Source organism: Elgaria multicarinata, chromosome 17 (assembly GCF_023053635.1).
Source record: "Elgaria multicarinata webbii isolate HBS135686 ecotype San Diego chromosome 17, rElgMul1.1.pri, whole genome shotgun sequence".
NCBI lineage: Eukaryota > Metazoa > Chordata > Lepidosauria > Squamata > Anguidae > Elgaria > Elgaria multicarinata.
Genome location: NC_086187.1, coordinates 17,009,186 through 17,022,935, shown reverse-complemented (window position 1 = coordinate 17,022,935; position 13,750 = coordinate 17,009,186). Strand labels below are relative to the sequence as shown.

The window sequence follows — 13,750 nt, the reverse complement described above, 5'->3', positions numbered from 1 at the left end:
GACTAACTCCAGGTGGCTTTTATTAGCAGGGGTGTGGACCCTCGGTAGGTGACCAACTAGGCCTACCCTTGATGCCAGCTCTGCTAAGAACTCTTCAAATAGAGGACTGTCCCCTGTAAAATAGGACACACACACACATACATACCGCAGCTATGGTTTCTCCCCAGAAATTAAAATGCATGCCAAATAAGAGTCTTCTCTTGCACTGGGTGGGCTGATATTAAACACAGATCCCGACACAATAAGAAGGGGAAAAATCAGTTATGGAAAAGCATGCCAAGGGACGTACATATGTTCCTCTCACTGCCAACCTTTCATGGAAGAGATTTTATACCAGCATGCTTTGCATTAACTTTTCCCTCTCCTATGAAAGGTTTTAACCACTGTGATTTGTTTTTATTATTATTATTATTTCAGTGCCTTATGGCTTCTCTGTTTTCTTCCAGATCAGGCAAGAGCTGCATGCATTGCTAGCCCATAATATCAAAGGAGCCATCCTTCTTGGCATTCCTGAAAGGACAGTGGTAGATTTAATTTCAGAAAAGGATGGTGTTGTTCGTAAAAGGTTGCTTCGGTTCAGCGTGGATGGAAAACAGGTAACTCCGTCTCCCTTTCACCTGGTGTGTGAATATATTTAGAATCCTTTCTACTGCAAGAAGTTTATCATCCTTCTCGTCGTTATCTCATCATTGTTGTTGCCTTTATTTTATTAACTTCATTTCCAAATCAAATAAAATTTCATGATTAGAAAAAAGGATCCACTTATGTATTGCTCCCATCCTAGTTTGGCACTCAGAATTCCCATCTTGCAAATCCTTTTTCAGTTTAAACTTTATGGGTGCTGTGTGTACCATCTGTATAGATTTTCTCACGCTTTCATAACGTTCTCATTTTCAAATTAAGAGAGGTTTTTTTCTAGAGGAGAATTCCAGCCCTTGCCTCTCTCTGTGATGAACATTGCCCTGGTGTCTGTAAGCAATTCAAAACTCCTTCCTCTACAATACGGAAATGTTTCCTTTCCAGCTGATTTCTCGTTTCAACAATACCCTTTGTTCAAGCCACACAAATCAAATTAATACATTGATTTCCCCACCCACCCAATTCCCTCCCACACAGATCACAGAGGAGCTGAGCTTTACGCAGAAGTCAGATCACGTCTCTCTTGAGTACAAGCTTGCACATAATTTAGAGATCTTGCAGGCACTGTGGATACAAGACAGGATTGAGCTGCAGGTATGTGTTTGATTTATAGACGTGCTCCTTAGGAATCAGTGGTGTAGTGGAACCAGGGCTTGCATGGATGCAGAAGTACTGCTTCTTGCTAGCAGGATGCTGACATCATAGAATCATAGAATCGTAGAGTTGGAAGGGGCCTACAGTATAAGGCCATTGAGTCCAACCCCCTGCTCAATGCAGGAATCCGCCTTAAAGCATACCTGACAGATAGCTGTCCAGCTGCCTCTTGAATGCCTCTAGTTTGGGAGAGCCCACAACCTCCCTAGGTAACTGGTTCTATTGTCGTACTGCTCTAACAGTCAGGAAGTTTTCCTGATGTCCAGCTGGAATCTGACTTGCTGTAACTTGAGCCCATTATTCTGTGTCCTGCACATCTGGACACCAGTCAGAATTCTTTGTTCCTTCTGAGCTTAGTTGCAATCTTCACAGCAACTAGGGGCGGGGAGGGGGATGGATTTTCCCAGCAACAATATATTTTTCCTTGTTGTAATGCCAAGTATTTGGGGGTACTTTGGTCTTGAACAGGCGTTGAAGATCTGTTTGCTTTACAAAATACTTCTCCTAGTGGAGATAAGGTGTGAAATCCAACGCACACCCTATTTAGAGTAGACCCATTGAAATGAATGAAATTTAGTCATGAATAACCTAAGCCCCATTCATTTCAGTGGGTCTACTCTTGGTAGGATGTAAGTTGGATTTTACCCTAAAAGGGCTAAAAATGGTTTGTGGCTCTCAATCAACACAGCCGCCTGTTTCATCAATTCCTCTTCTGTTGGTTGTTTTGCATTGCATTTCAATACTTTATTGTGTTCCATGTTTGTAATTATTTGTATGGCATTTTAATCATTTAACTTCTTGTCACTCACCCAGAGAACCTTATTTATTTTATTTATTTACATTCATTTATTTATTTATTTATTTATTACATTTATATACTGCACCATAGCCAAAGCTCTCTGGGTGGTTTACCTTAGTCGTTGGTCAGATTGTAAATGTCATCCAGTGGAATTTTAAGATGTTTTTTAAGGATGTTTTTAGGATGTTTTAGCGATATATATTATGGTTTAATTCAGGTTTATGTATTTTATTTTTACTGTTGTTCCCCGCCTTGATCAGAATGGAGAGGCGGGTAAGAAATAAAATTATTATTATTATTATTATTATTATTATTATTATTATTATTATTATCCATAAGTCAATCACAAATAAATACTAAATGTCCATATTGTCACACACAGGTTACTGCCATGCTGCTGGCTATCAAGAACCTAACGCTGAAGTTTCACTATGGTTCATACTGGATCGTTCTTGGAGGACAATTGCAAATGGCTGGAGTAAGGATGGACTTCACAGGGAACATGCACCACAAATGGCCATGGCTGCTACAATCCCACATCCCAGAAGTCATCCAGGTAGATGTGTCTTAGGGATGTCAAAAAAATCCACAACGGAACCAAATGAGTTTGGGCTTTTATGAATCTAACCCATGGATTCTGCAGTGGACTGGCTTTTCTCGAGTCGGACGGATTCTGTGGACTTGAGGAGCATTTTTCTAGCCTTTGGGAATTTCGTGCAAATTTTGTCATAGAAAAATATGCAAAAATAAACAAAACCCACCCAAAAATGTGCATAGAAATGTGCATTGGGGGGGTCATGTTTTGGGAGGAAATTGCACATTTTCGTACATGTGAATTTGCACAATTTCAAGTCAGAGGTAGAGGAGGTGGAAGGGTTTCCTGTAACGCCAAAGCTGCAGGAGACAACAGATCCAGAGCAGAGGTTGTCCAGGTAAAAACCTATTTGTTGCAAAATACCCATGGGAATGCCAGAGCTGGAGGAGGAGTTTGAAATATGAAGTCCAGGGGTGAGACGTCAAACTAGGTGAGAGGAGTGACCTCAACTCGTGAGACATCTCAAAAGGCTGGCCACTCATGGAAGGTTCCTCTGGAAAGTCCCATTCTAAGGGAGGGGCTTAACCAGCCACTCAGATTGTTGAAAAGACAGCTGGCGTCGCAACTATCTGACATAGTGGACGTCATTGGGTTTGTCCTTTTTCCTGCTTGCTCCTTCAGCTGACGCTCCTTGAGATTCTGTCTGAAAACAAGACGGAAGCCTCCCTGAAGCTGGCTTGTGATCCAGACTTAAATCTCCTGTTCATTTTCGCCACCAAAAACAAATTGAAAAGGTAAGAGGCTGGCCTTGGCCACAGTCAGGACTTTCTGGCTGGAATGTGAAAGACATTGAACATGCTTTGATTTTTGCATTAAAACAAAACAAGTGGCTGGGGTGGGAGGCAAAATCAGAATGTAGTATGTTGGATGGGAAAATTAATCTTTTTAGTAAGCCTGTGTGCACCAGTTGCTGGGGAACATGGCTTGTTGGTCCCTGGTTGACAGCTGGTCGGCCACTGTGTGAACAGAGTGCTGGACTAGATGGACCCTCGGTCTGATCATAGAATCATAGAATAGTAGAGTTGGAATGGGCCTATAAGGCCATCGGTCCAACCCCCAATCCAGCAGGGCTCTTCTGATGTTCTTACATTCTTATCACCTGAACATGTTCCCAGTGAAAATCCACCCCGGAAGCTGCCACCGGTGCTAAGGAAGGACGAATCTATCAAATTCAGTTTCTCTCAGCTTTTCATTCTTTCCCCATCTTAAGTTCAGTTTGTCCCGAAAATGTTTGCATGAAAATTCATAAACGTTTTTGTGCACATCCCTCCTGGCGCAGGCATTTTTGAATGGGATGTTGCCTGACGTGCAAGTTTTCTCACTGGGTTTTACTAACAGAATGTGTTGTTAATGTAATTTCCCCTAATATGCCCATTTTTTTGTGCACACAGTTCAGATTGGAGACCTTCATTGCAAAATTCAGGGAAGTGTACATTTCAAAGGATAACTGAGTTTTTGTTACATATTGGTACAAAACTGAAAAATTAGGTAAAATCTTATTAAAAGGCAAACCAAACTAATTTCTCCCCCATCCCTGGTTGTGTTCACATGTTCATAAAGTCCAGAATTAAGGATGGAGAAACAGAAGGTTGGTCTTCCTATAAAATGCAACAGCACTCACGTGAGCATCAGAAATAGAGAGAATGATGGAACAAAGAATCTCTCTCTCTCTCTCTCTCTCTTTCCTAGTGAAGAATTGCATATAAAATCTCTCCAGAACTTGCCATTTCTCCTCCCATATTTCCCCAATGTGGCTGAAGTTTCCACAAAGGTAAATGCTCCCAATAAAATATCCACTTTTACTTGCCAAGTGGATCGTATTTCTCAGGATTGTGGCCAACAACCTGATGGTAGGAGATATGATGCTATCCTGTGCAAGCCATAAGTGAAAATAATGGAAGGGGGTTGAGAGTCTCCAGGCACTAGAAGGGGGGGAAAGCATGTTTGTGGAGAAGTTGTAGTGTATCTTGCAGTGGGGTCAAGCTTCCCCTTGCATTTTTGATTTTGATTTGTGTTGAACAAAGCATTATGGAGTACACGGCGGACCTCTTTATTGTTTTGCATCTCCGCAGGAGGGTGTCATGTCTAACCCTACTGCCCCTGTTTTGGGAGAGTTGTGTTTCAGGTAATCAGTCAGAATCAGATTCAGACCTAGAGGAGGAGGCGCCAGACACCAGCCAGCCTGTACCAGTGGGGGAGGAAGCTCTCATGGGTGATTCCCCAGCTGGGAGTCAGCCCTCTCCAGAGCTTATCTCCTCAAGGCCAAATCCTACACACTCAGTGGGAAGTGAGGTTTCTTCCGGAGGAGAGCACCCTGACAAACTAGCTGATGTTAGGGTCCACCAGACGCTAAAACGCACAGAGCGGAAGGAAGGCATGAGAAAGTCGGTCCGACTGAGATTGCACCAGAACCTGCCTCCACACCAGGCTCTCTGAAGTTACGGGCGTTTGGGAAGGGGCTTCCTGTTCTCCTTGGTCGGACAACTGTCTTGCTTAGTTTGCATAGTTTTGCCTAGGGGGAAGTTTCCAAGAGATTAAACTCTCTTCAGGTAGAAGAGATGTTTGCTGCTTTATAAAAGCTTTGTGGATTACCTAGCGGCCTCGTCATTTGTCTCCCATCGAAAGCAGGGACTTTCCGAGAAACACGACAGAGGACTTAGAATCCTGTCAATGATGTTCAAAGGTCATTGGATTTATTTATTTATTTTTTGAAAATAAAGAAATAAATCTGTAACTCTTTTAGGTAAATTATGCTACCAAAGAAGCAGAAGGGAAAATTTCCATTCAAAAGGAAAATAAGAATCTCCTTGTCTTGACAAAACTCACATTCACTGGGACCAACCACACACAAGTTCTTCAACTGATGCATACCATACCCCAGGTTGGTACGATTCTTTTTAAATACTTTATTAAAAGTATGTTTATCCATGCAAACAAGGAAATGATGGGCAGGTAGGATTAACCACGCATCATTCGTTTAAAAACAGGCAGGTATTACAGAGCAAATATTATCAACAATATAAACCGATGATGCAAGTGGCATATAATCTCAATCTAACATAGAACCCTAACAGTAGTTCTCCATGAGTATTCCCTCTTGGATATTTTTTATACAGGACAAAGTGGGTTTTCTCCATAGCTCTCTCTATATCCTTGAATATAATAATTTGTTTGGTACCATTCATCAATTCGTGGCTTTTTAGGAGTTATTTCCCCCCTCCTTATTTTGGCATCTAATGCTCTTCGTTCTGCCAACAAATGTCCCAGGCTCTTGGTTTCTTTCCTTATTAATTTTCTCAGGTAATTTAGAATGATAACTTATGAAGTATCAAGGAAATGATCTCCTGAAATCTCTTGAATTGGTACTTCTGAGTTAACCATGGATGGATGTGGGTATTTCGGGGATGTCATTCTGGACTTCCGTCAGCAAGCCAGGCATCAGGGAAAGCAACACAGAGTCATAGTTCATTCCTCTCCTTAGCTATGCAGAAGAAGGAGCACCTGTATTCAGGCTCACAGAGGCTCATGCACATAATGCTCAAGTCCTGTCTTTGTGTTCTGTGTGAACCAAACCAGTGTGTACAACTCAAAGGTCTTGACATATCAATGGAGGGTCCATCTTTCTCTCTCCCTCTCTCTAGTTAACAATCCTCCCAGGGCAATTTGTTCTTACAACAGCTTACCAAAAGAGCAAGAGGATCCAAGTACTGAGTGGCATTGCATTATGGGATGGCAAAGAGGCCAAAGTCACAGGCACCTATACTGGACTGTTCCCAAAGATGTCTGGAGGCCATGACATGAAGGGTAGGTTTCTAAAACTCTCACCCATAACAGGAAGAGCCTGCACTGAGAAATTTTGTAAACCACCCAGAGAGCTTTGGCTATTGGGCGGTATAGAAATGCAACAAATAAATAAAAATAATAATTAATAAATACATTTGTATTCAAATCCAGCATCTTAAAGCTCACTCAAGGGATAAAGGTGCTGGGTGCTCAAGCACCGTGAAAGATTCCCTGAACATATGGGTGGGGTTGTGAAGGATGGACCAACCCCTGGTACCAACCCATTCATTGCTAGCCACACACCCCAACGCACTGCATTCGTCATCAGTATCAAAGGGCCATCCCCGCATACGTGTATACAAGCACAGAGCTTCTCCAAGCCAGGGGATAATACACTTGCAACAAGAAGGAGCCGGCTGAGGCTATAAACATTCTTTAGAACCCCATCCCCTGCCCCAAATACAGCCCAGTACTCAGTAGGCACAGAATGCTTACTGACTGTTGCAGGGGAAATGGTAAACCGGATGAAAAAGGGGCTCTCAGGTTGTCCAGCCTCAGTTCTCCTTCTGGCTCAGAAGAGAGGGAGGAGGCATCACCCAAGTCTGCTACTTCAGGACCTTCCATACCGGAGGATGCAGCTTTACCAAAGTCCCCAGACTCAAGCATCAGTCCTCAGTGCCCCCACTTTGTAGGAACTAGTGGTCTAACAGTAGGTACAAGCCAGCCAGCCTTCATAAAGCCTCTGCATGTTGCTGAGACAACAGCTCCCATTGAGTGAGTTCCAGCCAGCACTCACCAAAATGATCTGCCGCTGACTTTGCCACAGGCCTTGTCTTTTTGGATCCATATAGCCTGGCTCAAGGTTTCCAGGGGAGGCTGAGCTGAAGAAGTGGCAGTTATTGGAAGGGCTGGTCCATGTTATGTAGATCAAAAAAGGGAAGGACTGTGGTAGATCACTGTAGTGGGTGCTGGTGAGAGCTGTTGTCTCAGCAACATGCAGAGGCCTTCTGAACAGTGGCTAGGGAACAGAATGGAGTACCCTAAAGTAACTTTTGACCCTGGCTCTACTACAGTGCTACTAGCACATTTCAAAAGCATGCAGGATCGGTTCTAGCTTTGAGGTCTACAGCAACTGCCCTATGATGCCAGGTGCTGGTGCCTGATCAGAAAGCATGCTACCATGTAAGAGTGCCTCCAGCTTCTCGGACGTGTGGACAAAGTTGCTCTGGATTGTGATTTTTAAGCATGACATGTTTTTCCTTTCCAGTGGAGATCTGCCACCCTCTCCTGCTCCCTTTCCCTCAACATTCCACGCTCAGCATATATGTGGAGCATTCAGCGCGTACCCACAGGGATGATATTGTCATTGGCTGGGACACCATGGAGCAGGTAACAGAGGATGCAAGGCAGAAATGGGAGATAGATTTCTAAACCAGGAGTCTTTTTGGACCCATGGGCACATTTGGGAATTTGAGAAACTGTTGTGGGCACCACCACAACATGGCTTCCATGGAGGGTGTGACTAGTCCCATACTGGCTACTGTGGGGGCCTGGCTAGTCAAAATGGGAGAGTATCATGGCAAAGGGCGGGGGAGAGAGAGAGAGAGAGAGAGAGAAAGCGGCTAGAGGCTAGTAAGGGGAAGAAACACTCAGGAGTGAAGCAGGAAGATAAAGGGGGAGAGTGGGAGAGAATGAGCAAGGCTAGGGATGGGAAAGGGAGAGGAGTAAAGAGGGGGAGGGTTGGGAGGAGAGAAATAGCAAGGCTAGCAGCTGGGAATGCAAAGACTCAGACCTCATCTACACCAGATTTATTTATTTATTTATTTATTTATTTATTTATTGCACTTATATACCGCTCCCATAGCCAGGGCTCTCTAGGCGGTTTACAGAAATTCTAAAATTAAGATTAAAACGAGTCTACAAAATTTAAAATTCTAAAACACAGAACATACACACATAAAGCATTAAAAACGGCAAAAAACTAAACATGTGGGTGATTAAGATGTGCCGCCATATGCCTGGGCAAAGAGGAAAGTCTTAACCTGGCGCCGGAAAGATAGCAGCGTTGGCGCCAGGCGAGCCTCATCAGGGAGATCATTCCATAGTCTGGGGGCCACCACCAAAAAGGCCCTGTCCCTCATTGCCACACTCCGAGCCTCTGTTGGAGTAGGCACCTGGAGGAGGACCTTAGATGTTGAACGTAGTGACCGGGTATATTCACGTCGTCCCAAGCCGTGTAAGGCTTTATAGGTCAAAACCAAGCAGGATATTCCACTATGAAAGTGGTATATAAAAGGCAGGAGCCACACTATAACTTCATTATAGTGGTAATGAAGTGCACTGACAACTGTTGGGGCCCATTGACACTACCCTAAGCAGGATACAATACTATGAAAGTAGTATATAGTATGTGTCATGGATCCCAATGGTCATCAGTGCACTTCAGTACCACTATAAAGCAGTAGTGTGGCTCTTGCTTTTTATATACCGCTTTCATACTGCTTTCATAGTGCAATATCCTGCTTGGTGTAGATGTGGCCTCAGAGAGAGCAAAGGGCCGAAGGTCTGTGGGGACGCAAGAAGATTGGGTGAGCTAGGAAGCAACTCTTTCCTTCTCTTCCTGCCCGCTGAACAGCTGATCGGCGGCACGTTCAGGTACAGGAAGGAGAATCTGTTGCCCTAACTTTGTTTTCAATTAAAACTAAAAGAGGGCAGGAAGTGGATTGCTTTTCAGGCACCATGGGACTTCCCATTCGAACGTACATCCCATTCACTTCAATGGGTCTCCTCTAAGTAGGATTTGGGTTGGCTTTTATCCCGTGTGTCCTGCTCTGACAGCTGTGTCCGTTTGCTCAAAGGCCTCACTGTATTAAACTGAGGACTGTTGCAACCCGTGTGGAGCCGGGTCCCCTCCATAGTACACGATCATTTACTCGTGCATTTGTAAACGTGGTTTGTCAAGAGGGGTCTTTTTGCCACTTGTGTGACATCTCTTTGTGATGGCGGGAACAGGTGTCAGTCTCTTCTTCTCTCAAGCTTGGAAAGGAGCGTGCCAGTTACTCCGCTGCCCTTGTGCACCCTTTTAACTTCACTGTGAAACACGTCGAGGTTAGTTCCCTGGCCGAAAGCAGGAGAGGCGCCTACAGCCGGCAGGTAAGCGGACAGAAGGACCCGCCAGGTATGGCAAACAGCCCAATCCTCTGAAAAGTGTCTACTCAAAAGTGAGTTCCATTGAGTTCAAAGGGGGCTTGCTCCCAGGAAACTGGGTGTTGCAAGGCAGCCTTGCGTGCCTGATGACGTCTGGTTCAACATTTCCCTCTCTCAAAATACTAGAAACCGAGGTCATTCCATGAAGCTGATGGGTGGGAGATTCAGGACAGATAAAAAGAAGGACTTCGTCACACAACACATAGTTAAATTATGGAACTCACTACCACAAGATGTGGAGATGGCCACCCATTTGGATGGCTTTAAAAGGGGGTGGGATAAATTCCTGGAGGATGCAGCTATCCATGGCTACTAGCCCTGGTGGTTGGGTGCTATCTCCAGTATTCGAGGCAGTAAGCCTGTGTGCACCAGTTGCTGGGGAACATGGGTGGGAGGGTGCTGTTGCACCATGTCCTGCTTTGTTGGTCCCTGGCCAATGGCTGGTTGGCCACTGTGTGAACAGAGTGCTGGACTAGATGGACCCTTGATCTGATCCAGCAGGGCTCTTCTTATGTTCTTACATTCTTATGTCCATTGGCTCAGCTGCCATTTGACTCCTCCCCTCCCAGAACTGATTCGGCACAAGTTGAGCATTATAAGATCTCTGTAACTTTAAGAACTGGTGCCTGGGTTTCCTTATTTTCCTCTTTCTGCCCCATCCCTTTTTCCTTTTGCGTCACTCCTTTGAGATTGTGAGACTGCAAGCAAACACTCTCTCTGTCTCTCCCCCTACCACTTCTCTCTGCCACCCCATCCTTCTCATTTTCTCTCTCTCTCTCTGCCTGCCTCTGGGCTCCCCTAGTGTACCCCCTTCCCCACAGAGGCTACACACTAGGACTCAGGCTCTCACAGCCTAAGTGTCTCATTTATTTTTTTATTTTTTTATTTACAATATTTATATCCCACTCCCCATTCAAGAATTTCGGAGCAGCACACAAATAGAACAAAAGAATAGAAACAGAATAAAAATACATTAAAGGTACATTTTTTAAAATAACGAAGTGCAAATAAAACCGTGGCTGGTCGTTTAGGGAAGACTTCCTGGAACAACAGCGTTTTCAGGAGGCGCCAGAAGGAATACAAAGTTGGCCCTGCCTGACCTCTAGAGAGAGGGAATTCCATAGGAAGGGGGCCACCACACTGAAGGCTCTTCCCCAATCAAACCACCCAGACCATGCCCTCGGATGATCTCAGTGACCCGGCAGGTTGATAAGGGAGAAGGCACACTCCCAGGTATCCTGGTCCCAAGTTGTTTAGGGCTTTATACACAAGCTTCTTTTGTAAAGTTTTGTTTTAAGTGTTCTGTCTCAAACTTCCTACAGCACTTCCTCTCCTTCTATTAGATGCAGCTTGCGTGGAATAACGGACAGCCAGCCCATCTGAAACTCACTTTTGGAGACAAGTCCAAAGCCAACGCCACACTTTGGGATGCTTGTATCGCAGCTTCGTCTGGCCAGGTATGGGTGTTGGCTTTCAGAGAAGAGGGGTGGCATGCTTCTCCCATCTCAGGGCTTGGCCTAACTCAGAAGCAGGCCATGACTGGGCGGGTGGGGGGGGGGCAGTTCCGGAACAGGCAGACAAAGATCCAAAGTCAGAATATATGGCTAAAGGCACGGGCATCGAACCTCTTTCAATACAAGGACAGAGTTCCATACTGGAGAACCATTAGGGGACTGCATTCCACTGGTGGGCAGGGCTAAAGGCTCTTCTTCTGTCCTTAAGCCAAATAAGAGGCACGGTGGAAATCCGTCGAGCCCCAAAGGCGATGGACATCCCTAGTGGCAATCCAGCTAATGGGCTTCCTTTGCATTCCTGGCGTTGCACCACCTAAAGTAACTCCTGCTTCATATATTTAATTTTCATAGCTTCAAAACATTCTAACTGTCGCGAATGTCCAGGCCTGTGGCTCCCTTGAGCAGACGGCAGCCTTGTTTAACCAACGCCTTGATCTGAAGTGGGATGGCAAGAAAGTCACGCAGAATCTGACATATGAGGTAAAGGGAAGCTGCTGGCATGGGTAAACATTTAGGCAATTTCCCTGCAAAGAGCAGAGCTGGACACCTTCTGGAGCACCACAGGGTGTGGCAGAAGATGCATCATGGGCTCTAGGGGCCATACCTAATTGTTGTTCTTTTTTTGCATGTCATTAACATCTTGGATTATTATTCATAGGCGCAATTGCTAGTAGTAGTAATATTGACTACTATTTAAACCAGTGGTTCCCAAACTTTTTCAGGTCACCACCCCCTTGGTTCCACAAACTCATGCCCAGTGCCCCCTACCCTACCCTATAAAAATCATTATTCAGAATAGCCGTTTTCAACGACCACTAAGGAAGATAATAACGATAAAATTCAAAACAGTAACAATTAATTGAATATTTATTCAAAATCTGAAGCACCCGCCCCAGGCTTGCCGAGGGAGGGAGGGAAAAGAGAGCGAATGCCTCTGTTTTGCAGCCGGCGTGGCAGGGCACACCAAGCAGGTATGTCTCTTCATTAGCGTTTTGGTGCTTTTGAAACATTTCAATTCACTGTTAAAAGGACTCTTCTTAAACGGTATTAATGCATGTGTAGATTCTTCCCCTATATGGCTTGGGACCAAACTACCTTCTCCCATAAAAATGTCCCTGGATTTTAAGACCTTCTGGAGAGGCGCTTCTCGGAAAAGACCATGTTGAGTGCCCCCCCTGCCGCCCCTTTGCCTCTTAACGCCCTCCTATGCAATCCCACTGCCTCCAAGGGTGTGGTACCGCCCACTTTGGGAACCACTGATTTAAACCATGGGTTGTTGTTACATGTGAACCCAGAACCATGGATTGTTTATGGGCTGTTTCACCAGGCTCGAGAGACAACAGACAAGCATGTTTTTTTAAAAAACTAAAGTTTTTTTTAGTTTTTTTTAAAAACTAAAAAAAAATAGCCACATGCCAGTGCTGCAATGCCAGTGCTGCAAAGGCATTTGGGATACACAGAGCAAGTGGGCAAAGGAGGAGAGAAATAACCCAGGGATTGAGAAAACAAACCACGGTTTGTTTGATCATCTGTCAAACAAACCCTGGGTTAAATAAACAATGGGTTAGCATGATATGCGATCAAATACTTTTTCTATTCCGACTGGACACAGCTCTCCATGGTAGAGGTCCTTCCCAGTCTTCCTAATCCCTTAACTGGGAATGCTGGGAATTGAACCTGGGGCATTCTTCATACAAAGTAGGTGTTCTGTCATTGAGCTATAGGCCTTTCATTGTTCTCTTTCTCTGCAAGGCGTGGGTGAGATATTTCGTTTTGAATTCATGCTATTAGTCTCAGTATTTTCTTCCGCATGGATCCCGTGCAGTTTAAGGGTTTAATAGCCATAATGTTTGTTCGATCTTCCCATTTTGTTTTCTCATTAAACATGCCCCATTCTATTCCTCCCACACACACACACCTTGTTTTAATGCAGAAAAGCAAGCCATCTCAACGGGATAAAATTCAAGTTGAAGCCATTTTGGAAAATGCCCTTTTGACTTCATGTTCCGGCCAGCATTTTCTGGGAAAAGTCGAAACAGATTACTCAACTCGCCTTTATCATTTCGTAAGCCTCGGAGTCTGCAGCCTTCCGAGTGTAAGCAATATGTTTGTCATGGATACAAATTCCTGGAGGAGAAGGTATCAATGGCTACCAGTCCTCATGGCTTCATACTACCTCCAGAATCAGAGGCAATAAACCTATGCACACCATTTGCTGGGGAACATGGGCAGGAGGGTGGTGTTGCACTCACATCCTGCTTGTGGGATTCCTCTGGGCAGCTGGTTGGCCACTGTGTGAACAGAATGCTGGCCTAGATGGACCCTTGGTGTGGTCCAGCATGGCTCTTCTTATGTCCTTATGTAATGTCTATCCAGTATAGTCCATCCATTAGTCCATAGATCCATCAGAGTGAGTGTCCAATTCCCAAGATATTGACAGCTACCAAGTGGAATGATGTCCTACTTTACAGAGGACAATCCCCTATTAGAACACCTGCTAAAGAATTATCCTGTATTTGAAGGTGTCCTCAATTTATCCAGTCCATGCCTTGATTTGTC

General features: G+C 44.7%; 1 protein-coding gene across 4 annotated transcripts in view; it reads left to right on the top strand.

Moving 5' to 3' along the window:
- The window catches only part of LOC134409950 (uncharacterized), a 76,664-nt gene that overhangs the window by 57,605 nt on the left and 5,309 nt on the right, over nucleotides 1–13,750 (top strand). For 3 of the 4 annotated variants that reach the window (XM_063142953.1, XM_063142954.1, XM_063142952.1), the window contains 12 exons: nucleotides 447–596; nucleotides 1,117–1,233; nucleotides 2,475–2,648; nucleotides 3,309–3,421; nucleotides 4,377–4,458; nucleotides 5,431–5,568; nucleotides 6,329–6,491; nucleotides 7,738–7,859; nucleotides 9,483–9,623; nucleotides 11,021–11,134; nucleotides 11,543–11,671; nucleotides 13,125–13,286. In XM_063142953.1, coding sequence (XP_062999023.1) covers nucleotides 447–596; nucleotides 1,117–1,233; nucleotides 2,475–2,648; nucleotides 3,309–3,421; nucleotides 4,377–4,458; nucleotides 5,431–5,568; nucleotides 6,329–6,491; nucleotides 7,738–7,859; nucleotides 9,483–9,623; nucleotides 11,021–11,134; nucleotides 11,543–11,671; nucleotides 13,125–13,286 — 1,605 coding nt within the window. Of the gene's footprint in view, nucleotides 1–446; nucleotides 597–1,116; nucleotides 1,234–2,474; nucleotides 2,649–3,308; nucleotides 3,422–4,376; nucleotides 4,459–5,430; nucleotides 5,569–6,328; nucleotides 6,492–7,737; nucleotides 7,860–9,482; nucleotides 9,624–11,020; nucleotides 11,135–11,542; nucleotides 11,672–13,124; nucleotides 13,287–13,750 lie in introns of those variants that run through there. The other variant, XM_063142955.1, reaches the window with a different exon arrangement.